The 26,224-nt window shown below is 36.9% G+C and overlaps 2 protein-coding genes and 1 pseudogene across 5 annotated transcripts; all 3 read left to right on the forward strand.

Moving 5' to 3' along the window:
- The first annotated feature begins 2,000 nt into the window (after nucleotides 1–2,000).
- Nucleotides 2,001–5,887, forward strand: LOC103965160 (annotated as a pseudogene).
- Nucleotides 5,888–16,788: 10,901 nt separating this feature from the next.
- On the forward strand, nucleotides 16,789–19,590 carry LOC125472863 (pyruvate decarboxylase 2-like). Its single transcript, XM_048574817.1, has 6 exons — nucleotides 16,789–17,377; nucleotides 17,562–17,725; nucleotides 17,828–18,478; nucleotides 18,566–18,683; nucleotides 18,889–19,077; nucleotides 19,183–19,590. Exons 1-6 carry the CDS (start codon nucleotides 16,856–16,858, stop codon nucleotides 19,351–19,353), a joined length of 1,815 nt encoding a protein of 604 aa, XP_048430774.1. The 5' UTR covers nucleotides 16,789–16,855; the 3' UTR covers nucleotides 19,354–19,590.
- A 1,062-nt stretch (nucleotides 19,591–20,652) lies between these two features.
- LOC103950741 lies at nucleotides 20,653–24,699 on the forward strand. 4 transcript variants are annotated; one of them, XM_048574827.1, is made up of 5 exons: nucleotides 20,658–21,081; nucleotides 21,598–21,720; nucleotides 22,246–22,302; nucleotides 22,390–22,471; nucleotides 23,208–24,699. In XM_048574827.1, the coding sequence occupies exon 5, from the start codon at nucleotides 23,462–23,464 to the stop codon at nucleotides 24,599–24,601; it is 1,140 nt and encodes a 379-aa protein (XP_048430784.1). In that variant the 5' UTR covers nucleotides 20,658–21,081; nucleotides 21,598–21,720; nucleotides 22,246–22,302; nucleotides 22,390–22,471; nucleotides 23,208–23,461; the 3' UTR covers nucleotides 24,602–24,699. The 4 variants fall into 4 exon arrangements, with proteins under 4 accessions (XP_048430785.1, XP_048430784.1, XP_018503801.2 ...); XM_018648285.2 differs by lacking the exon at nucleotides 22,246–22,302 and having other exon boundaries at nucleotides 20,666–21,081; XM_048574823.1 differs by lacking the exons at nucleotides 20,658–21,081; nucleotides 22,246–22,302 and adding an exon at nucleotides 21,207–21,452.
- The last annotated feature ends 1,525 nt before the right edge of the window (nucleotides 24,700–26,224 follow it).

Genomic DNA, 26,224 nt, shown 5'->3' on the forward strand with positions numbered 1-26,224 from the left:
TTATAACCCTGTAAGATGGTCCTCCTTATTAAACAGTGTCAGGCCGTTTTTATATGCCGTCTCTAACTGAAAGAGTTAAACAGCCTCTAGATAATTTATTATTTTAAATTTAATAGTTAATTTAATTAAACTACTACTTACAATAGTAAAATAAGGTGATCCAGATATTTTTTGAGTTACACATGTTACTAAATGTTAAGTCTCTAAATTTCTTAACTTTATGTAATGTCAATAATTTTTTTTTTTAATAAAATGTTTGAGAGATACGTGACGCTAAATGAGTAAGTCTCCAAATTTTTTACCCTTATGTAATCTCAATAACTTTTTAGATAGGATTTTCAAGGGACACGTGTTGAGATGTAATTGATTATGCAAATTTGTGATAAGATTCTTGTCAATGTGGCATATCTTTATTTTCAACTTCCAATGTTAATAAATTCACTGGATATTGGTGTAGAATTCTCACACCTTCATCCTTGCCCTCTTGAATATCTATTTTTTTTTTTTTTCAGGGAAGAACAACTCTCATGGTTTCTTGGGTTTGGCAAAGAGGTGCATTCGTAAAACTCATAGTATTTTTTAGATGTACTAGTCTAAAAACTCACACTTGTTTGACTAATACTATTGATACGATCTTTATCATCTATAAGCCTTGCAAAAAACTTCAAATCTGGCCGTTGGATCCAATGGCAAATTGCAGCATCTGCTATTGGGCCCCAGCAAATGGGCTGGGTATTAAGCCAAGTTTGGCCAGCTCGATGCCCTTTGGATCATGTTTTGGCTTGGTGGGCTCTGTTGATTTTTAGCCCAACTTTTGATTGAAGTTAAGAGTGTTGTCCAAATCAAGCCATTTTTGGAGAGATTTTTCAGCATGCAGAGAATACGGTTTGGTATGCAAAGTGCCATAATGGAAGCACATATATCATGACACTTGATGCATCAGACAATGTTCTTGGCACACCAAAAAATTTCTCTCTTTTTAACCCTTTAGCCTTTTAGCCTTCTCCATTAGAGATAGCCCAAATATTAAGAAATTTGGCAAGGCGGTGCCATGGTTCACCGACCAATCTAAATAATAAGGTACTAATAAAAATATGTAAACTACATCATAGGATAACTGATCACACAAAACCTATGACTATTGTTACAAATCAATGTATTAGCCAAATTTCCAGACGTGAGTCAGCTTAGCTGGGATGACTGCAAAGTACGTCCACCCACCAATCTCTGAACCATCAATCAAAATGCATAGCTAATTAGCAAAATTAACACAAAAACAGCTAGTTAATCACTGCGTCATGATGTTTTCCTTTTGCATGTAAAGAGTTCTAACCAGTATATGATGTAAACCGACCCTTCGTTAATCTTTTACATCATAATTAACCACATTTGCGTAAACTTTACCTGAATACTTTATGTCCACAACTTTAGGATTTGGATCAATGTAGTGGAAACAATATATCTGTTATTAACTGAAAAATTGTGTGTCCAAGTGGTGAATTGTTTTGTTAGTCAGTCTTTTTCTTCAACACATTGCATCATGAGTTCAAACTTCCAACCCCCCTCTTATTAGTGTAAAATATCCCTTCTTCTAAAAAAGAAACCCAATATTTTGTGTGTATATGTATAATCCTCCCTCTTCCGTTTTGCCTCAAAACAATTTTCATAACTAAATACTACTACATTATTTTTTGAGTCGTCATCAAATTTCAAATTAGTTTATTACTTTAAAACTGAACTATTGAATATTCCACGCCCCAATTTTCCAATCCAATTTCGAAACCCAAATCCATTTCCACAAAGATCCCATTTCGAGTTGGATGCAACTTGTAAGTCTCTCCCTAAAATTAGACGTCAGTTCCACCACCATGCAGAAATACTGGGGTCCGTCCAACTTGTCCGGTGCCACAATTGGGAGCTACCTCGCGCGTCCAAATACGCTTGACGGACGTGTTCTCTGTGCCTGGTGACTTTAACTTAATCATGCCGGACTATCTCATCACCGAGTCGGGGCTCACTAACATTGGCTAGTGCAACGAGCTCAACACCGGCTATGCCACCGATGGCTATGCGCATTCACGAGGCGTGGGCACGTGTTGTTACTTTCACTGTGGGTGGACAGAGTGTTCTGAATGCGATTGCTGGAGCCTGCAGTGATGATTTGTCTGTGATTTGTATGGTTGGAGCCTTGGAGGCCCCAACTCCAATGACCATGGAGCTCATAATAGGATTCTTCACCATACTATTGGGTTGCCTGATTTTAGCCGAGAGCCTAGGTGCTTTCAGAAAGTCACTTGTTATTAGGTAATTAGCACATATCTGAAAGTAGTTTTAAAATTACTAAAAACGCTTTAACAAAAATACGTACTTGATGTTATTTGAAAAACTAGGCATTCAAAAAAAAAAAATGTATTAGTTTAAAATAATTATTTATTTTTATTTCCAATAAAAAGTAAACATATGTATAGAATACATGAATTTAATGTGTATTATTGAAAAATGTGTCAAATAACATGTATTAAACGTGAAAATGTGTATACGTGTATTATATGTTGGAGTTTAAAATAAATGTGCAATTTAACAAATCATTAAAACATATACGAAAAACGGAATTATTTTTAGAAAATACACACGTACGTATATAATATACGTATGATACGTGAATTTACTAATTGTCAAGTTAAATTAAAAACGTGTTTTTTCAAAGAGCACTTCAGATTTTATCAAGAACTTTTATGCACTTCTACGAAAAACGTTTACAATGCCTTTTTAACTGTTTCTCAAACAACTCTTAACCATGACACAAGTTTAAACCAGAGACTGACATGATCAAATTAGTAACTCAATTTAGACTTTAAAATTGAGCGTATATATGCAAATTTCACATCTTTTCTTATTTGGAGAGGGAAAAGATTTGAACTTGGGACATTTTCTTATATGTATTGTTGTACCGGAAAAAGGAAAAAAAATGTACAAAATTGTGAGTGGTCTAAATATGTGAGAGTCTAATGCTATGCAGTGGGTGCTTACAAGTTTTTCTTTCTCCTTTGCTTTTATAAATAAAAACTTTTTTTTTTCTTTTGTGCAAGTTCCCCTTTACCATAGTGGTGGAAAGATATTGAGCTCTTGCCTCACGGAGTGGGTTCAAACCTCGTCAGTGACTAATCTAACAAAATTTATTGTTTCACCAAAAAAAAAAAAAAAAAAAAAATTTTTTTTCTCTCCAAGGTTTGCTAATTTCGGTACGTTGGGTTTAATTGGTAGGCTGTGATAAATAATATAGAAGATGCACCTGAATTGATCGACAAGGCAATTTCAACAGCTTGGGAAGAAACGAAAGCAAGCATGTTTACATCAGCATAAGTTGCAGCTTGATTGGAATTCCTCATCTAGCTTTTATCGTGAGCCTATTCCAATTTCATTGCCTCCAAAGGTAATTTTGGCCTGCATTATATTAACAGTTAATTAGAGCTACGATTCTTTCTCATTTAGGACTACTTTCGTTGTAAGCGATTGTGTTGGAAGTGTTCTATTATAACCATGTTGGGTTTTTTATTTATTAAAACTCCAAGTTCTTAATGAAAAATCACTTGGAAGTGCTTCTACGACCTAGAAACACTTATAAGTTTTTCTACAAAACGTGGCCTGCAGCACTTTTGTTTGTCAAAATATACTTTTAACCCTTATTACATTGTTTGTTTGTTCTGTGATACAGGTTGAGTAATCAAATAGCCTTAGAGGCAGCAGTGGGACCAGCAGCGGACCAGGCAGTGAACCGGTTATGATGGATGGGCTAAAACTTCGATCTGCAGATGCAGCTGATGCCTTTGTTGAGCTAGCCGATGCTTGTGGTTATGCCCTTGCTGTGTTGCCCACGGCAAAGGGAATTTTGCTGAAACACCACCCGCATTTCGTGGGGACACACTGGGTGGCCATAAGCACTGCATTTTGTGTTGGGATTGTGGAGATAGCAGATGCATACGTATTTGCTGGCCCAATTTTCAATGACTGCACCGCTCTAGATACTCAACCCTAATCAACCAAGAGAAGGCGATTATTGTGCAGCCCGATCGTGTGATCATAGGGAATGGCCCTGCATTCGGTAGTGTATTGCTTAAGAATTTCCTCAAAACTCTAGCGAAGCAGCTCAAGCGCAACACAACTGCTTATGAGAACTACGTACAGCAGGATACTTGTGCCCGATGGGAAGCCTGTGAAGAATTTCCTCAAAACTCTAGCGAAGCAGCTCAAGCGCAACACAACTGCTTATGAGAACTACGTACAGCAGGATACTTGTGCCCGATGGGAAGCCTGTGAAAAGTGGACTAAAAGAACATTGTTGTTGGGGGGGGGGGGGGGGGGTGGGGTTAATGTTATGTTCCAACGTGTACAAAACAAGTTGTCAAGGAAAGCAGCTGTGATTGCTGAGACTGGGGGACTCATGGTTTAACTGCCAAAAACTGAAATTGCCGTCGGGTTGCCAATAAGCCAGGGGAAAGTCTTGTGTTTGATGTTGTTTTTAGGGTTTGGTTTATGGATTGAACTGAAAAATTTGATGATGGGTTTGCAAGTATGAGTTTCAAATGCAATATGGATCAATTGGTTGGTCAGTTGGAGGAACTCTTGGGTATGCTCAAGCTGTTCCTACAAAGCGAGTGCTTGCTTTCATTGGTGATAGCAGCTTTCAGGTAGGTTTAATAAATTTGCTCCCTTTCCTCTAGCGCTTATTAGCATGCTCCTAAACAAACAATAAGCCGGTATATATAATACGATTAAATACATTTCTATTGTCTGCTTAGTGTTTGTTTAGGAGCGTGCAAATAAGTGCTAGAAAGGTATTTAATCATATTATATATACTAACTTATTGTCTGTTTAGGTGCGTGCAAATAAGTGTTAGAGGAAAGGGAGCAAATTATTAAACCTACCTGAAAGCTGCCATAAGCAATGAAAGCAAGCACTTGCATTGTAGGAACAGCTTGAGCATACCAAAGAGGTCCTCCAACTCACCGACCAATTGATCCACATTGCATTTGAAACGCATACCTGCAAACCCATCATCAAAATTTTCATTTTGACTCATAAACCAAACCCTAAAAACAACATCAAACACAAGGTTTTTCACCTGGCTTATTGGCAACATGGAGGAAATTTTAGTTTTTGACAGTTAAACCATTAGTCCCCAGTCTCAGCGATCACATTTGTTTTCCTTGACAACATGTTTTGTACATGTCGGAACAGAACCTTAACCCCCAAAGGTTCGTTTGGTCCACATTTCACAGGCTTCCCATCAGGCACAAATATCCTTCTGTACGTAGTTCTCATAAACAGTTGTGTTGCGCTTGAGCCGCTTCGCTAGAGTTTTGAGGAAATCCTTAAGCAACACACTACCGAATGCAGGGCCATTCCCTATGATCACATGGTCAGGTTGCACAATAATCGCCTTCTCTTTGTTGATGAGAGAGGAGCGTCATTTTTCTGGTGAACAATGGTGGATACACAATTGTGGTTGAGATACATGATGGACCTTACAATGTGATAAAAAATTGGAACTACACTGGACTTTTGCATGCCATCCAAAATGGGGAAGGCAAACACTGGACAAACCAAGGTGATGAGTGAGTTAATCATTTGACCAATACTAATCATGTAGGGTTGTGTTTGACAAAACATAAGGGCACCCTTTTGATTTTCTTTCCCTCTTTTCTTATAGTTCGTTGTGAAGAGGAGTTGATTGAAGCAATTGAGATTGCAAATGGTGATAAGAAGAATTGGTTGTGCTTCATTGAGGTGATTGTTCACATGGAAGATTGTAGCAAAGAGCTGCTTCAATTCGGCTCTAGGGTTGCCGTAGCTGGTGGTCGTCCACCCATACCTAAAGTAGTTTAGTTATTTATTTATTTATTTTTTTGAAAGCAACGACAGTGAGTTTTAATTGATAAAACGCAGTCAGTACAAGGGAGATGCTCGTAAGCACCATTCAGTCAACAACATTACAATCAGACAACAGAGAATGTAAGAGAAAGTATGGAGGCTCTTCGAACCAAGAGCAGAAGATTGAAACCATATGCAGGGCATGGCGGGCCAGTTGGTGGGCTATCGCATTTCCTTGTCGTCAAGTGTGAGTAACAGAGACTCCAATGATCCTGAGAATAGCTGTTTTGGTGTCCTCAACAATAGGTCCAATAGTCGACATATTAAGAGTACTCTCAAGCAGAGCATTCACAATCTGGAGTTAATCAGCCTCAATAACAATATCTTTAAGACTCATTTCCGATGCCAGGAAAGCACCCACTCTGACAGCCAGGGCTTTCGCATGTAGAGGGAAGAGACAAAGGGGAATCTGATGGCTCGAGTTGCCACAAACGCACCTTCGTCTCGAATTATAGCACTCACTACTCCCAATATATTTTTCTCATCCCAGGCACCATCCACATTTAACTTCAGGAAACCCGGCTAAGGGTAAGACCATCGGATGATCGGGGGCTCACTGGGAAGTGGGACTAGGTAGAAAGAGGCATTGAATTCTCGCCAATAGCTAATGGCACGAGCAGCTATAAGGTCGGGTCTCTTAGTTTTTCCATTCCCTAGGAGATTGTTTCTGGAAGACCAAATGGCCCACCATATCATGAGGATTAGCTTGAAGTTCTTCTTTGACAGTGAGGAGGCCAAGAAGAGACCCCAATCAGCCATTGATCAAACATATGGTTCAGTAGGAAGAGGCCCCAAGGGAGTAGACAACCAGGTGTAGGCGGAGAACAGACACATATGCATAAGATGGAGTGTTGATTCATCGTTGGAATTACAGAAGACATAGGATGAGTCAGGCCCAATATACTTCCGAAGTAGATTAGCACGGGAGGGGATGATATCCCTGCAAATTCTCCAAGCGTAAACCTTGACTTTTAGGAGGACTTGGGTAGCCCAAATCCTTTTCCAAAGTACACCAAGACTGCGCCTGAAGAGGAAGAAGATGCCTCATTGGATTTGGATAACACGCAGTTGACGGCTAGATGGTAGATGCTTTTGACCGTGAAGATACCTTTTGGGTCAAAGTGCAAAATCAGCAGGGGATAGCAAGGAGAGGAGTAATGAGACATTCCACATCTGAACATTGATAAACTGGTCGACAAATTGGAGGTTGCATTCTGGAGGCTTAGGGGAAAAAATTTGAAATTTAGAAGGGAGAGGGATCTAGTGATCCTTCCAGATGTCGACTTTGTCCCTAGAGCCTATTTGCTAACGGGACCCCAATTTAATGATATAACGAGCAGAACATAAGCTACGCCAATAGGGCGAATGAGAGTTCCCTACCGGAGCCCTTAGAAAAGAGGAGTTCAGGAAGTACCTCGCTTTCAAGACACGGGCAACCAAAGAAGATTGGTCCTAAATGAGCCTCCATCCTTGCTTAGCCAATAAGCTAAGGTTGAAAATGAAAAGATTTCTGAAACCCAAGCCACCCTCGCTATTCGGATAGTAGAGTTTGTCTTAAGCGATCCAATGTATCTTCCTAGCCTCGCTTGCCCCATTCCACCAAAATTTTGCCACCATACGGTTGAGATCATTACAAAAGCATTTCGGAAGGAGAAAGCAACTCATGGTGTAAAGGGGGATGGCTTGAGCAACTACTTTGATGAGCAAGTCACGCCCAGCCGTGCTTAAGAGTTTGCCTTTCCAGCTTTGTAGGCGTTTCCAAAGTCGCTCCTTTATGTGCCCAAAACAAGCCGTACGATTCCGTTTGACTAGGGTGGGGAGGCCGAGGTACTTAGGTGTTTATCTACCAGATCAACGCCTAGAGTAGTAGCCATCCTATCTTGTTCTTCCCTTTTAACATTCCTACTAAAGCAAACAGCACTCTTTTGGAGATTAACATGTTGGCCCGAGGCTTCCTCATAGTGGTTTAGAATCCGTTTAATCTCCGAGCAATCATTGACAGTGGCACGGGCAAATATCAAGCAATCATCCGCAAACAAGAGGTGATGTATTAGCGGTACGTTTCGGCAAATGGAAATCCCTTGGATTAGCCCTATCATTATGGTTTTTCTCAATGATGGCAGCGAGACCTTCCGCACAGAGTAGGAATAAAAACATGGATAGGGGGTCTCCTTGTCTGAGACCACAAGAAAGGTAGATGTAGCCACATGGAGAGCCATTTACAATAATAGAATAAGAGACCGTCGAGACGTACGTCATGATCAGATTGACCCAACGGCTGGAGAAGCCCAGTTTAAGTAGTATCCTACATAGATACCCTCATTCGATTGGATCGTAGGTCTGGAGAAGCCCAGTTTAAGTAGTATCCTACATAGATACCTTCATTCGATCGGATCGTAGGCTTTACTCATGTCTAGTTTAATAGCCATCTGTCCTTGTTTGCCCTGTTTCCTCTTGAACAATGAAATGGCCACCTTCGATGCAAAGATGGTATTATCAGAGGCAGTCAGAAATGAAGGCTCTTTGATTTGGTGATATGATCAAGGGCATTACATTTTTAAGACGGTTGACCAGAACTTTTGAAGCAATTTTGGAGATGACATTGCATAAGCTGATGGGGCGTAGCTGTGACATCTCCGTTGGAGTGCTTTGCTTAGGGATCAATGTGATGTGGGTGAAATTAATCTTTTGCAATATTCGTCCAGTCTCTAAGAAAGAAAAAACAGCCGCGGTTACGTCGTTGCCGACTATATGCCAGAACCGTTGAAAAAAGATTGGGGGCATGCCGTTGGGTTTTGGAGATGTGGACGGTTTCATTTGGAACACTGCTGCTTTGACTTCCTCCTCTAAGAAAATAGAGTTGAAAGCCTCATTCATGTCGTCAGAGATTCTTTTATTAACAGCCCCAATGATATCATTGAGCTTTCTGCCTTCCCTAGAGAAGATTGATGAGAAGTAGTATGTGACTACTCATTATATTTTGCTCTCATCACTGTGCCATTGTCCCTGGTCATCTAATAGCCCACAGATCCGATTCTTGGACTTCTAGGCATTGGCACGCCTATGGAAGAATTTCGTGTTGCGATCTTGTTCTTTCATCCATAGGGCTCTCGAACGTTGGCGCCAAAAGATCTCCTCTTGCGAGAGGAGATTGTCTAGTTCGTGAAGAAGGTTCGCCCTTTTCGAGAGAAAGGCATCCGAATAAGGGTGGGCGAGAATGAAGCCAAGTCAATCATGAATCGCATCGATGGCTAGCTAGTGGACCTTGAAGGTGTCTTGATTCCACTTAAGAAGAGCCACACGAACGGCCTTAATCTTCCCAGTTACTTGGAATATGGGGACTCCCGAGACTGAAGTGTTCCAAGCAGAGCAAATAACCTTTTCACAGTTTTCATGTCTAATCAGAATTCTTCAAAGCGGAATAGGCGCCTCCATCTGTGAGGAGAAGGCAGATATTCTCTCACATTGGTTTCTTTAACACTGTGAACATGTTTTACGTGATCAAGGAGTTTGTAATTTCATTGCCATATTTTCTTTAGATAAATTGCAAAGTCAATTCCCATCCAGCTATGCTATTATATTTGGAAAGTCGCTATGAGGTGAATTTATTATATTAATAGGAAAAAAAAATATAATATGTTAAAGAAGACATAAAGTCAAACCCTGACCGTCAAATAAGTCACAGGACAAGTCAAAACCACTTCTAGCAAAACTTATAACAAAGAAATTGAGAAAGAAATATACGAGGATACACAGCTGCAGAACAAAGAATTTATAATTTTATTTTCATGTTTTATAATGAATGGGTAATTGTTCTTACTTTCACATGCGCAAGTTTCAAAACCGTTGTTCATACTATTTTAACTTGAAATCTCCTACAAATTCAGGGTCGAGTACCATTATACAAAGGATCTTGAATTTTTTCGACTCTTCTTCTTATCCTTCTGTAAAGTTTCACGATGATCTAAACTTGCCTATATTTTATATCACTCTTCAAAAATTAACTAAACTCCAAATTGTTTAGCCATCGAATAATTATCTCAACAAATGGACAAACCGTGTCGTTTAATTAAATACTAATTTTTTAACAAAATTAATTGAACAGTTATGATTTCTAATTTGATTAATATTTTGTAAAACTATTTTTTAAATGGTGAACTAAAAACTAAAGTGCTTGATTATCACAACAATGGAAGATAAAACTGAAAAGTGAAAAGTCCACGTGGTTGTGAGTTTGGACATGTTATGTACACTAACATTCCCTCGTAAAGAATGTAAAAAATGTTTCTCACACAGCAAATTAAGCAGCACGTTCAGGAAAGTCATGTGTCTCGGATTGGCGGCAGTGGTGGCGCCACGCATTCTGACTCCATGTCAAAGACGTGTAGCCTTCTCAATTTAAATAGATCTTTATTAGTATCAAATATTCAAGCGATATTTCACGTCATAATATAAGTAGAAAACGTGATATCACATTTTGTGTCTATACGCATATTTTATGATATGTGAAGTATTAACTTTTTATGTGACAAATATGTGATGGATTTGGAGTGAATTTTTAGTAAGAGCATGTTGTGCTCGGACTTGTAAAGTCGTCTAATAAGAAGTTGTCATATTGTTACAAGTATGACGAGATTAATGAAAACATATTGTATAGAATTGTGAGATAATGTGGGACCAGAGAAATAACCTTGGGACCAAAGAAATAACCCTATGGTTCAGTGTAATTTTTTCTCATTAACTTGAGATACTATCACGGTGCATTGCATGCAAGTTATTCTCATTGCAATGGACAACACATAGAATGCTTCACATGAGTTTTGGCCGTTAGGCTCTTAGCCAATAATCTAATAATCAAGATCTAACGATAAAAAATCTCGGTGCCTAAGATAGATCATTCTAGAATCTTGCAGTACACATAATGCTCGGTACCCCAAAGAAATATGATAACCACACATCTTTTATTTCTTTCTACACACTCTTATTTAACATATGAGTACGATATTGAATGAATCAAACAAAAACAAAAAACTAAGATGAAATGTGACAATTTGAGAACAATGTCCCGTGTCAATAAAGAATCAAACCTTGCAAAACCTCAACTTGCTAACTAATTTTATAATAAAATCTCAACTTTAATCATTAATAAAAATAAAATAAGAACATAATGATTGTTTTTCTCCTTTCTAAAATTTGATCACCTTCAAAGGTGATGTCAAATCTCAGTGGGAGATATGTCTGTGTATATTTGACATAAAAGGTCATTCCAACCGAAGTGTTATTTGCTGACTGGATTTGAAGCTTTTCTATATAGGAGTCAAATTTGACATCAATGTAAAATTTATTTTTGAGTAGTTCCCTTTATTCCACTAACATTTCAATTAATAAAATTCTATTTCAACAATTTTTTTTAATAAAAACAACCATTTAAAGCTCTACATTATTAGCCATTTAGTACTACGGTCTAGTAGTATTCCTCTTCATATGTAAGTGAGAGGGTTTAGATTCGATTCTTGCCAAAAGTAAATTTAAATCACATTATTGCTATCCCTCTATGCTTTTATGAGGATAAGCTCACCCTTTCTTCTTTAATATAGGTGATATCATTTCTTCAAAAAAGAAAAATTTAAAACTTGTTTAGAAAAAGATAAAATTTGATATAAAACTTCACATTGTCACATTAGCTAACAATTATAATTTGATTCTAATAATTTAACATTTTCATTGAAGATAGTAAAACAAGAGCGTAGGGCCCCACAATTTACTACAGAAGAAAAAGGCTGCCTGGTCTGTGATGTGACTATATAGTGGAAAAAGGCTCACATTCATGCCTGTGATTGCGTGCCACGTCACTACTATGACACGTTCATTGCGACGTATGTGTTCAACGCTGATTGCAATGTGCATGCATACAACTGGAAGAGGATCATCTCCTGAGCATAGGATGGGGATCTTCTGACCACGAAATCTAGGTCGTTTAATTTTAATTTAACGATTATAATTATTATAATTTTTTTAGAGAATTTCCTGTTTAGAGCCGTTAGATTAAAATTAAACAGCCCGAATTTTGTAGTCAGGAGAATCTTCATCCTAAGCTTAGGAGAGGATCCTCTTCTCATACAACTTACTTAATTTAATTAATTAAATCCAAATATCTTCGAGTTTGCAATTACCAGCCGACAATGATTGACTGCCCTTCCACTTTCCGTGCTTCCTTGTGTCTTTCTATTTGTGTGATCATGATTAAGTTATGTTTATATTTTATATTACTATTTATTTTTATCTTATTATCTTTATAAAAAATAATATAAAACATTAACATAGTTTAACCATGACTATACAAAACAAAAGAACACGAAAGAACACGAAAAATGGAACGGCAGCCAATCGTTGTCTATTACCAGCATTGTCTATTACCAGCAACTCTTCCGGTTTCCACAAACTGTGGATTTCAGTCCTTTAAAACCTTTGCTCACGGAATTGTCTCCCCTAACAGCGCCGTTTACCCTGCCAACCTTGACGCGTGACGTGTCTTTTCCTTCTATTCTTGTCCTTGTGGTCGTCTTTGTGATTTGAACAATTACGCGCCACTAACCAGAAACCGACAACACTAGACTGAAGAGATTATGATTTTTTTTTTTTAACAAATAATATTATTTATATTAAAAGTGAGAAGGTGGGTTTAGCGTCTTAGAGAGAAAAGGTATGCTTAGCGTCTTAGTTTCATAATGAATTAGTAATAATATTGTTCAAATTCATTTTTAGCGATAATCAAACCTAAAATTTTTCACTTCCAAGTAAAAAAAAAATACTACTAGACTATAGTAGATTATGATTTAATTTTGTTATTTTTGGGAATTAGGAAAAACCGGATTAAAGCTAATAAGTAGTTGATGCTTTTTCTTCAAAACCAAGAAAATGCGTCCACTGCCGATTGTCGAATTTACCTTTTGAGAAATGCTAGGAAGACTCTTAAATGTGAAATGGTATAAATTATTATACTAAAAACATGAAGCGTAATAATTTTTGAAGAGTCCTACATTAAGAGTCTCCTTAACATTTCTCTTACCATTTTGAGCTGACGGTTACAATTACTGCACTAATATATTTTTTTTTGTGAACAAAACTGCACTAATGTTTTGAAATCCCTTTGCATGTTACATAATATTAAATGTAACAAGTATTGGATGGTCTGAATATATGGAGCCACAACAAAAATACCAATACAAATCAATTTAGGTAATCCAATGCTCTTAAGATTTTATTCTACGTAGCACAAAAAAAATTTCTTAATATTTTTTTTGTTTACAGTTCGTTCATCTTATTGATGCACGTTCTGAATATTGGTGTCCACAATATTAGACTTCAACGCAGTCCTGCTAATTTGACTTTGCCACTAAACTAAACCACACAAAACTACGACATTTCCAACCCAAAACACAAAGGAAAAAAGAAGAAGAAGATTAGGACATGATGCCATGATGGTGATCATTTGACCTCAAAATACGAGGTGTTCAACTTATGTGATGAGAATCAAAACTAAAATTTTGTAAATGGTTTCGAACATGGATTTGTCAAATCAAGAGTTTTTACGAAACATGATATTAGTGCGTTCATTCCATATAATCAAACTATATATATCGGATTAGTTCCACATAAAAAAATAGAATATATCACACACATTACAAAAGTTGTATCTTATTTGCACAAAATAATTTTAGTAATATTAATATACTAAGCATAACACACATCACACAATGTATATTTTATTTACGAAAATAATTTCTAGAAAATAAATCAAAATCAAGGATATGATACAACCAAAATCAAGAATTAGTAGGATCACTAAGGAAAAAAATAGGATTATATTCTGAGTGTGTTGATTCTAAAAATTATAAAGTCCATATGGCGCACAGTCCGAGTAACTACTGAGCTAACTATGTCATTTTGTTGATGCATGAGTGCCAATTCACAATTGAACTCGGTTGGGTGAATGAGATGAAAATGTGGTAGTGTACACTAGCGGAGCCACATTAACGGCTACCATGGGCTACAACCTAGTTAGCTTTCGGGAAAAAATAAAATTTTACATGTACTCTTCATTGATTTCTGAATGTAGCTCACCATATATTTAGTCACTAATCTTAGTTGTCTCAGCTTAATTATATAATACAATTTATAAATCATCTATTTTTCTTACATCCTTTTTCTCATCACTTCTTGTACATATATGTTTCAAGTTTGGATTTGTTTGAATTTTAACATGTATTTTTGAATAACAAAAAATTATTGGCTCACTTTGTGAAAATTTTCTTAAGCTAGCTGATACTATGAAAAATATAGTATCAAGTTTCTTTTGTTTATAAAGATTGCAATCTTTAAGCTAGCCCACCTTGTGAAAAGTTCCTTGCTCCGCTATTGGTGGTGTGGTGATGAAATTGACTACTGACTTATGCACTGAGTGACTTGGTTGAGGAAGGAACACTCTCGACCTTGGGTTCTGAAACATGAAGATAAAGTTATGCGTTATGGTTACAAAATTCAATCTTCTGCACGTGGTTCGACTGCTTTAACTATATTTGTGAAAATATAAGTTCGCCGAATTGGTATCAAGATGTAGGGACAATGATACTCAAAAGAAATGATTGTCTTTACGATGAAAGTAGTTCGACCGTCTAAATGACGAACTCTGAAATGCAGTTGTTAATAACTAATCATAGAACACCTAACTTTACTAGGAATAGACCTGTTATTTTGGATTCGACCTGTTAACCCGACCCGTTAATATTGGTATTTGAATGGATGCTTAACGGGTCGAGTTGCTAATGGGTGAACCTGTTAACAACCCGTTAAATAACAGGTCACTTTGGGTAGACTCGTTATAACCCGTTATAAATTATATTGGAATGCTCCCACGAGCTGCTTTGGGTCACTTTGGGTTCTCCATTCCCTCCACCATCTCTCCTAAGAAATCTTCTCCCTCGAGCCGCTCCATGATCTGCAAGTCAACCCTCATCTCCATCATTTTCGAAGCCATTATCCGCAGCTCCACCACCGTCTTCTCCCACTCCACCATCCTTTGCTTCTAGGAGCTTTACATCCTGCTCCAGAGGATCCAGACCTTTCTGGAAGACTCCTCCAACCGCAGCCGGATGTGGCTCCTCCTCCAGACCGAGTTTCTAGCGAACAGCCTCCACGAGCTCACCCTCGACCTTTCCACCTTACTCGATTGACATCCTCCCCGTCAAGGAGCTACAATTAAACGACGACGTAGAAGAAGTCATCTTCCTTCTCCACACCCAGTGCTCCTACAACACCATGATCATTGATCCAAGAGACGACGGCTTCCGCCTTAAGGTCTGCTCCATACTTAACCGCCTTAGGAGCGAGATCATCCCAACCACTCCTAGCTCTCTGATATTTTCCTGCAATTAGGGATTGGCGACGCTTCAAATTGCAGAGAGAAGCTTAAGAACCTCCATGAAGAGTTCCAGAACCAGACGGAGGAGAAATCAAAGTCTCAACTCCTTGTATTGGAAATTGGAATGCAAAAAAAGAACAAAAAAAAAAAAAGGTTAACGGGTGACCTAGATTAACAGGTTGGGTTCGGGTGACTCGTAAGTTTAATGGGTTGGATTGAACTCGACCCAAACTCGATAAACCCGGCCCGTTTACAGGTCTAACTAGGATTGATGAATCTTCGATGCTTGAATCTTGGTATAGATAATCAACTGAACTAGTAATAGTGTTGTTTAACCAAACTGAATATGTTGCTGGTTTGTTAACCCAGTGATGTTAAACTAAACTGAATATGTGCTGGCAGAGGGGTTAGTGGAGCAATTAGTTAGTATTTTTCTCAAGACATGAGAAGATTTCCTGTAGAGCAAGGATTCCACGTAAAGCGTTTGTTTGCGTGGGTTGAAGATTGCAAAACCACTTATATTTATAAAGGTGAGTTTCATGATGTCCAAGTTTGCCGAGTGGTATAATTTTGGTTACATTTCAATTCCTCAACATATACTTCAAAATACAAAATTATCTTCACAATTTCCTTCACCAAAACTCATCACCACCAAGTTTCATTTGCACTAGGGTTCTGAATCTAGTTGCATGAAGTGATAAAGTCAACCCTGATTTAAAAACCAATCATGATTCTTAAATAAATAACTCGAACCTCATCAGAAACTGATTTTAATCTCAAGACAATCATACTTTATCCAGTATCTAGTCGAATCATTAGCATCTCTCCACTGGGTTGAGACTTGCAGACACCCTTCTGAGCTAACTTCAATTAAGTCAAAAATGTGAATTTTAGGCCCAACAAAGTGATATCAATGTACTAAGCATAACACACATTACACAAGGTGTATTTTATAACAAAAATGACTTATTTTAGAATACAAACAAAATCAAGCCTTAGTAGGATCATCAAGGAAAAAAAATTAGGATTATAATTTGAGTAATATTAATATACTAAGCATAACACACATTACAAAAGGTTATATTTTATTAACAAAGTAATTTATTCCATAATACAAATCAACATCAAGGTTTAGTAAGTAGGATATTTAAGGAGAAAAAAATTAGAGAGTTTTAATTGGGTAATTAGAAGTATCTATGTCCTTTCCCATCTAAGATTTTTGAACCAAAAATTAATATTATAATACTTGCGCGCCACTCATTCACCCAGTATTTAGAATCGACTGCAACGGTCCAAACACCGTCTCTCATGAAAAAACGCCCCTAGTATCTTCCTCTCACTTCCCCTATAAAAACTCACCTCCTTCCAAACCATTTTCCCAAACCAAATTCCATAAATCCCAGAAAAACCCTAATACCATCGCGAAGTTCCCATCTTTTCTGTTTTCCGAGCAGTTTTCAAGTACGTTTTTTGAGTACGATCAAAACCCAGTTCAGAAACCCATGGACACCAAAATCGGTTCCCTCGACGTTTGCAAGCCGGCGTGCACCGAAGTCGGAAGCCTCCCAAACGGCGCCGCTTCGGCAATCCAAAGCACTGCCCCCTCCACCGTCAATTCCTCTGACGCCACTCTGGGTCGCCACATCGCCCGCCGACTCGTCCAAATCGGCGTCACTGACGTGTTCACTGTCCCCGGTGACTTTAACTTGACTCTCCTCGACCACCTCATCGCCGAGCCCGGGCTCACCAACATCGGCTGCTGCAACGAACTCAACGCCGGGTACGCTGCTGACGGCTACGCTCGGTCGCGGGGAGTCGGGGCGTGTGCTGTTACTTTCACTGTGGGTGGGCTCAGTGTTCTCAATGCTATCGCCGGAGCTTACAGTGAGAATCTGCCATTGATTTGTATAGTTGGAGGACCCAACTCGAACGATCACGGGACGCACAGGATTCTTCACCACACTATTGGGTTACCGGATTTTAGCCAAGAGCTGAGATGCTTCCAGACCGTGACTTGCTATCAGGTTTGCATGAAATCAAGATTCTGGTTTTTTAATTTATTTTTTATGTTGAATTTTGATGTTGGGTTATTGATGGGTTTTGTGAAAGATTTGTAGTGAGTTTGGTTTTGCTAAATTTGGTATTGTTTTGCTCTTTTTTGGTTCGTTTTGAAAGCTTGCTAATTTTCATATGGTGGGTTTTTACTAGGCTGTGGTAAATAATCTGGAAGATGCTCATGAAATGATTGATACCGCAATTTCAACCGCCTTGAAAGAAAGCAAGCCTGTTTATATCAGCATAAGCTGCAACTTGGCTGGAATTCCTCATCCTACTTTTAGCCGGGATCCTGTTCCGTTCTCATTGTCTCCAAGGTACACATTTTCGGGTTTCTTTTCCATTTAGTTGAAGTGTCTGGAAATGTTTTGTAACTTTTTAGGTGTGAAATTTATATATTTGTTTGTTTTGGTCCGCAGATTGAGCAATCATTTGGGCTTAGAGGCTGCCGTGGAGGCGGCTGCAGAGTTCTTGAACAAGGCAGTGAAGCCGGTTATGGTAGGGGGGCCTAAACTTCGAGTTGCACATGCTGGCAATGCCTTCGTTGAACTAGCTGATGCTAGTGGTTATGCTCTTGCTGTCATGCCATCTGCAAAGGGCCTTGTGCCAGAGCACCACCCCCATTTCATTGGAACATACTGGGGTGCTGTGAGCACTGCCTTTTGCGCCGAGATTGTGGAGTCTGCTGATGCATACTTGTTTGCTGGACCGATTTTCAACGACTACAGCTCTGTTGGATACTCTCTGCTTCTCAAGAAAGAGAAGGCAATTGTGGTGCAGCCCGATCGCGTGACCATAGGAAATGGCCCTTCATTTGGTTGTGTTCTGATGAAGGATTTCCTCCGAGCTCTGGCAAAGAGGCTCAAGCACAACAAAACTGCTCATGAGAACTACAGCAGGATCTTTGTTCCCAATGGACACCCTCTAAAGTCTGCACCGAAAGAACCTTTGAGGGTTAATGTTCTGTTCCACCACATCCAGAATATGCTGTCAAGTGAAACTGCTGTGATTGCTGAGACAGGGGACTCATGGTTTAACTGCCAGAAACTGAAATTGCCGGCTGGTTGCGGGTAAGCCAAGGAGAGAATGCGGTTTTTCATGTTTCTTTCTATGTTATGGTTTTTTATTCAATTGGGAAGTTGAAATCGGGTTTGCAGGTATGAGTTCCAGATGCAGTATGGATCAATTGGTTGGTCAGTTGGAGCAACTCTTGGGTATGCTCAAGCTGTTCCTGAGAAGCGTGTGATTGCTTTCATCGGCGATGGGAGTTTCCAGGTACATTTAGTTCTTTTCTCTAGCACGCTGTAAATTGTGAAGTACCCATTACGAACCTTATCAAATTTTCTCGGTTAACATTATCGGATTTGCAGCCTAACATTTCATAAATATTGCGAAACACCCATCTTTTGAATTTAATTTAAATTATGCGCTGTATTTGAAAGAGCTTGTTTGAACTTTTCCATTTTTCGCTCACTAATAGGTGACTGTTCAAGATGTGTCCACCATGATCCGAAATGGGCAGAAGAACATCATCTTCCTGATAAACAACGGCGGATACACAATTGAGGTGGAGATCCATGACGGACCCTACAATGTGATTAAGAACTGGAACTACACTGGACTAGTTGATGCCATCCACAACGGGGAGGGCAAGTGCTGGACAACCAAGGTAATTAGTTTGTTAGTGCATTCTAATCTAATCTGTTCCAACTAATCAGTCAAAGGGTTTCCTGGATCGTGAAACTCCTTGTAACCGAATCTATCAATTCTTCAGGTCCGTTGCGAAGAGGAGCTGATTGAAGCGATTGAGACTGCAACCGGGGCGAAGAAGGATAGCTTGTGCTTCATTGAGGTGATAGCCCACAAGGATGATACCAGCAAAGAGTTGCTTGAGTGGGGGTCTAGGGTTTCTGCTGCCAACAGCCGCCCACCCAACCCTCAGTAAAGTCTTCCATCTCATTTCCTTCCATCAACGTAGCGTCATTCGATCTGGAAGAAAAAAAAAAAATTAGTATTTGTTCCTTCTTGTGAAGGGTTTCTTTTGTTTTGTTTTTAATATTTTTCCTTGAAAAAGGGTTTCTCAAGTACATTCCCCTTTGAATTACAGTATCCTCTCATATCTTAATTAGTTTGTGCGATCTAGTTTGCGTATTACATATTAATGCAAAAACTTGCATTTCAAGTCTGACTCTCAACACATCTGTTTAAGTGCTACGCGTGAACCTTTTTTACTTAACACGTGCATACTTTTTATTAGATAACGCGATACAATAATATTATTGGGCCTGTTATGTGAATAACATTCTTTACTACCATGTTATGGTGTGTATCTAATCAAAACTAACCGATCGAGAAAATAAGTATTCTTGGCAAATCCGCTTGTTTGAGAAGCAACATTATTGATTGTAATTTGTAACTAAGCATAATGTTAGATAGGCTAATTTTTTAAATAATAATTTGATTATTAACTATATTTATAATTTATAAAATTTAATGTGAATATCCAACATTACCAAAACTATTAATTTTATTTTAATTTCCAACTGATATAATATATTGGAATGTCAATATCATATAATTTCTGGTTAAATTAATTGTCAATTTTGTACTGATGGAGTGGTATAACTCTGTCGTGGTACTTTTTCAGTGCGTTATGAGAAGGAAAGGACAAAAGAGAACTATAACAAAATGTGCACCGACGTCGTTGGTTTTTTCGCCATGTTGTTTATCGATTTGATCTATGACAAGAATATAAAATGACAGTTTACCTTTGAACTTTCAACTGTGAAGGGGTCTATCAAAACGGAACTTTTTATGAACTATCCGCAACTAAATATTTTTAGCATAATATTTTATAATGTTGATACAAAAATTTTGTCAAAATATAAGGTGTCGAAAAATACATAGAATTCAACTTTTAAGATAGTTTGCTTAGTATTTCCCTTCACCCTAATATTGATTCTAAACTTCAATTTAGTTTAGATTTAATTCATGATCACATATTTAGATATATGAAACCATCATGAATGGCGAATTATTATATTAAGAAATCTTAATGAAAATTAGCGACATGGACAAAAATAGTGCATGTTTGTTAAGTTCAAGAACCTCAATCAAGAAATTTTTCGTTCAAGAATCGGTTATATATTATCCTATACTAAAACCCAAACGCCAGTTTACTGTTCACGGACAGTAAAGTGGCGAAAGTGCCCTCTGTTTGGTTTTCCACCAGGCGTTTTTACTCTTGGTTGAACAGTTAAATGACGGAAATGCCCTCCTATGACACGCGTCTATCATCGCCGGTTCTCCTGCTTCGATTTTGTTGGTTCTTTCTTTAGGGTTTTCTTTGGTTGTCCTGTCGTTGATGCCTACTCTTGCCTTGCTTTTCTTTGTGCCTCAAATTTTCCTCTTGCACTGCTTCTGATTTTCCCATCTTTCTTTTGCCCCGTGAATTAGCAAGTGTGCTTTTTGTGGTTCAAAAGGATTGGATTCCTAGAAATATCATTTTTGTCTCATGTTTTTTGGCGTTTGCTGGAAAAAAAAAAGTTGAAATTGGTATTGTGCGATACCGTTATCGCAAAAACAGAGCGTTTTCTTTGAATCATTAGAGAGGAAGTCTTCTGAGTCACATTTGTTGGGCGATTTTTTCGTCGATGCTCATGTCTTTTTTCTGGTAAGTTTTCTGATTTTTTTGCTTGCTGGTTCTTAATTTTTGTATTCCGTTTTGGATTTGTTAATTTCTTTTTGTGCATCTCAGTGTGTGATTCGATGTTTTAGATTGGGTTGGGTAAGCAGTATTATCATTTTAGACTTGGGAGGGGTGAGGGTTATAGTTGGTGAGATCGAGAGCTGGGTGTTTAGATTTGGTGAGGAAGTGTTACAGAGAGAGAAAGAGAGAGGGAGGCGTGAACAAGGGCAAGTAAGACCTGTTCATACGAGATCTATAATTCTGTAAGTGTTACAGAGAGAAAAAGAGGGAGGGAGCAGTTCGGATTGCAAAGATAGAAATAGAGAGGGATGAGTGAACAGTACACTGTTTTTAGGGTGAGTGGTTTTGAAATTCCATGGTTTTGATTCTACTTGCAGCCTGAAGTGTGATTTTACATATGAAACTTCCAAGCTTTTTGATTAATCTTAAGCCAGATTGGTTAACTATAATTAAAGTAATTTTTTTTTTCTGGTTATGTAGCTGAAGTAGCTAGAAAGAACAATTGTGGCTTGAAGTCTTCGTATTTGAAAGTTGAATCTCAACCTTTGAAAGGCTTTGTAAACGTGTCATCACGTGTGTAGCAGACCTTCATAGGAATTTGGGGTGAGTCTTCATTATCCAGTACATGTTACTTTGTTTCAGTTTGTTTATTTTCTTTAACATTTCTGAGCAATTTTTTGGAAGCCTAAATGATTCAGAATTGGAATTTATGTGTAAATTGATAAGTGTAGGTCTCATTATTCATTGTTGCCTACTCTTTTTGATGTAGGTCAGGTTATTCTACAGGGAATATGAATATATTCATCAGCTATGTGTATATGTTTCTGAGTCAATGTCCATTTTGTTTAATTTTGATAATTTTTGCTAAAGTTTGAAACTTTTGGTGATTTGGGTTATTGGGGATGCCTACTATGTGTTGATATAAGTTAATTAAGAATCCAGAAAAATTGGTAATTTTGGTTTTTTTTCTTCTTACGCTTAATGTTTGCCTTTTGCTTCTGTACTTGGATTGGCTGTGAAAACTTAGTAGAAGTGAGAAATCAATGGAATTTTGTGGGTTATGTTTCATTTTGTTCTGGGGATTTGATAAAAGAAATAATTTTGTTATTGTTGTCAAAAAATGCGTAGATAGGACTTCTGAGCTGAAGTTGATGGATTGAATTTTGAGTTTCCTCACCGATTAGTGTATGTTTGAATTGAAATCATGGGTACAGATTTGTTAATGGTTATTTACTTTGTCAGTGTAATGTGACAAATTTCTCTGGTGCATAGGTGTTTAAAAAATTCCAACCTGTACCCTGGCTGAAGACAAATAATTTTTCTTCACACTTGATACAGAGGCAAAAGAAAAGAGGTAAAATTTTTTATGAATTGAAATTTCAATGTGGTTGGTTTGCTTATATTTAATATTTATTATGTTCTTTTATTGTTTGTCTTATATATTTATTAATTTTTTTTCTCTTTTGTTTTGTCCTTTTTTTTTTCCTTCTTTGCAATTCTTTGTTTTTGAATTGGTTATAACAGTTGTTTTCCATTATGTCTAAAAGACCTATAAATGCATTGGTAAATGATGTTGTGGACCAAAATGAAAACAGTAGTGATGATGAATATAATCTCTCAGTTGAATATAGCCGCCGTCTAAGAAAAGTGTGTAGAGCCAGTTATATGGAAAATTGTCAAAATGCTGTTTTCTCCAAGACTGATGGATTTCTATGTGAAACTTCACATTTTAGACATGATTGTAGTGCTAGCTCATCTGATGTTATCCAATGTGGTATTAAAGATGTTAATAGTGATGAAGCACAACATGTCACATCTGCTGAAAAAATTGTCTGCGTTTCTGATCAAAAAGGGAAAAAAGTTGTTAATTTCTTGAGTAATCCTGATAACACATTTGAAAAAACGTTTGATGTTGAGAATCACTCTTCTATGAGCAAGGGTCAAGCATTTTTCCAAAAAAGTAAAACTGGTATGTTTTTTAACATAAAAAATTATTCCTTATTGTACTAATTGGATATTTAGTTATTGGTGTATTGATTTTAAGTCCTCTTTTCTTTGTTTTTTTTTCATGTGTGTGTTTTTTTATGCAGGAGTTGGAATAGGTTATGTGGACTTTGGGGATAAAACTTATAAATGTATCCACTGTGGTGCTTACTTTTGGTTAAAAGAATCTCTTAAACAAGCATCCAAAAAAAATGAACCCGTTTTTACTCTTTGTTGTCAACAAGGAAAAATTGCTTTTCCAACTCCAAAAGCGACACCACCTTTTTTAGAATCTTTGCTTGATCCAAATGGAGGCCAAAAAAGTTTATCATTTCGAGAAAACATTAGAGCGTACAATTCAATGTTCTCATTTACTTCAATGGGTGCCAAAGTTGATCACTCAATTAATGATGGGTCAAGCCCTTATATTTTCAAAATTAGTGGGCAAGTTTGTCATCTGATGGGATCTCTTTTACCAGCTGACAATGAGTCTCCAAAGTTTGCTCAATTGTATATTTATGATACATATAATGAAGTTCAGAATCGTCTTAGAGCTTTTGAATCTGATGGAAATAATAAAAAACTTGATCCAAAAATTGTTGAAGGTTTGATTAAAATGTTTGATGCATCAAATAAGTTAGTTAAGCTATTTCGAACAGCAAGGGATAAATATGAAACTGATGGACTAATTTCTTTAAAAATGAGAATATTAGCAAGAGAACTAACGGATAGCAAGCAATATGACCAACCAACAAGTGATGAATTAAGTGGTTTAATAGTTGGTGATATAGGACTTGCTGATTCTAATAGAGATATTATTATAGAGTCTAAAAGTGAAGGGTTAAAGCGTGTCACAAAATTAAATCCAAAATTTATGTCTTTGCAATATCCTATTCTTTTTCCATATGGTGAAGATGGGTATAGACCAGATTTAAAGTGGAGTGAAAATTATAAAGGTCCAAAAACTAAAAGACAAAGAATACCCATGAGAGCTTTTATAGCTTACCAAATTCAAGAACGAGACCCATGTTTAACAACATTGTTAAAAGGAGGAAGGCTTTTTCAACAATATTTGGTAGATTCTTATGCAACACTTGAAGAAGATAGGTTGGATTACATTAGACAAAACCAAAAAAATTTAAGAAGTGAGGTTTACAAAGGGATTTATGATGCGGTGGCAAAGGGTGATAACGATGCAAATAATTTGGGCCAAAAAGTTGTGTTGCCAGCTTCATATACAGGAAGTCCTAGATATATGATTAATAATTATCATGATGCAATGCCTATTTGTCGAGAAAATGGACTTCCTGATTTGTTCATAACATTTACTTGCAATATAAAATGGCCAGAAATTGTTAGAGAATTTGAGAAAAAACCAGGATTCAAACCTGAGGATAGGCCTGATATAATTTTCCGCATGTTTAAAATGAAACTTGATGATATGCTTGACTTTATAAAATCTGGAAAGCCTTTTGGGGAAGTCGAAGCAAGTAAGTTTTAAAAATTTATTTTGTTGCTTATATTAATTTGCAATTTTTTTTTTTAAATCAAACTAACATCATTTGTTTTTTCTTTGTTTGTCTAATTTTTATTCTTTTTATAAACAGATGTTTGCACGATCGAATTTCAGAAAAGAGGTTTACCTCATTCTCATATATTAATATGGCTCAAGTCAAACTTCAAATGTGTTTCTCCGTCTGATATTGATTCTATTATTTCAGCTGAAATACCAGATAAAATTCTTAATCCAAAGCTTTATGATATTGTTAATCAATTTATGATTCATGGTCCATGTGGTCACATTAATTTAAAATCTCCTTGCATGCGAGAAAATAGGCGTTCAAAAAATTTTCCAAAACCTTATAGAAATGAGACTTTTCTTGAATCAAATGGGTTTCCAATTTATAAACGTCGTGATGATGATACAAAATTTTTCATAAAAAATGGAATAAAAATTGATAACAGTTTTGTTGTTCCTTATAATGCAGAGCTACTTTTGAGATATAATGCACATATAAATGTTGAATCATGTTGTCAATCTATGCTTATAAAATATTTGTTCAAATATGTTAACAAAGGTTCAGATAGAGCACGGTTAGTTCTTCAGCAAGATATAAATGATGAAATATTAACATATCTCAATTGTAGATACATATCACCTTATGAGGCTGTTTGGCGATTGTTTCAATATTCGATACACCATAGAGAACCTTCTGTTGAACGATTACCAGTGCATTTACCATTAGAACAAAACATTGTTTTCAGTGGTGATCAATCGCTCATATCAATTATCAATCAAAGAGCTTTTGAACACACAATGTTGACAAGTTGGTTTGAGACAAATAAAATTTATAATGAAGCACGTTTATTGACTTATGCACAGATGCCATCCAAATTCTTATATGATGCGCGAAAAAAATGTTGGAAACCGAGAAAACGCAAAGGATCAATTGGCAGAATAGCATATGTGCACCCTGCATCTGGTGAGTTATATTATTTAAGAATGCTTTTAAACTTGAAAAAAGGTGCTTTAAATTTTGATGATATCAAAACTGTTAATGGTGTGGTGCACTCTTCGTATCAAGCTGCATGTAAATCATTAGGATTATTAGGTGATGATAAAGAATGGTTAGATGCTTTATCAACTGCTACCCATGTTGCGTCATCTTCTCAATTAAGGCAATTGTTTGTTACAATAATTTTGTTTTGTGATGTAGCAAATCCTGAAGTTCTTTTTAATACTCATTGGAAAAATATGTATGATGATATTTTATACAAACTGAGAAAAACTCTTGCTATACCTGATATGATTATACCAGAGAATGAATTAAAAAATTCTGTTTTATTTGAGTTAGAGTTGCTTTTTAACAATGCATCTACCTCATTGGAAAAACATCATTTGCCAATGCCTGATGAACAAAAAATGTTGGAAATAAAAAATAAACTTCTGAGAGAAGAATTGAATTACAATTGTGAAGAATTATCTAAAAAACATCAAATCTTAAAATCACAGCTTAATAAAGATCAAAAATATGTGTATGATTTTGTTATAGATGTTGTAAATAGAAAAAAACAAGGATTATTTTTTGTTTATGGTCATGGAGGTACTGGAAAAACTTTTTTA

This window comes from the organism of the source record quoted next, unplaced genomic scaffold (genome assembly GCF_019419815.1).
Source record: "Pyrus x bretschneideri cultivar Hongxiangsu unplaced genomic scaffold, Pyrus_bretschneideri_v1 Contig11, whole genome shotgun sequence".
In the NCBI taxonomy this organism is placed as follows: Eukaryota; Viridiplantae; Streptophyta; class Magnoliopsida; order Rosales; family Rosaceae; genus Pyrus; species Pyrus x bretschneideri.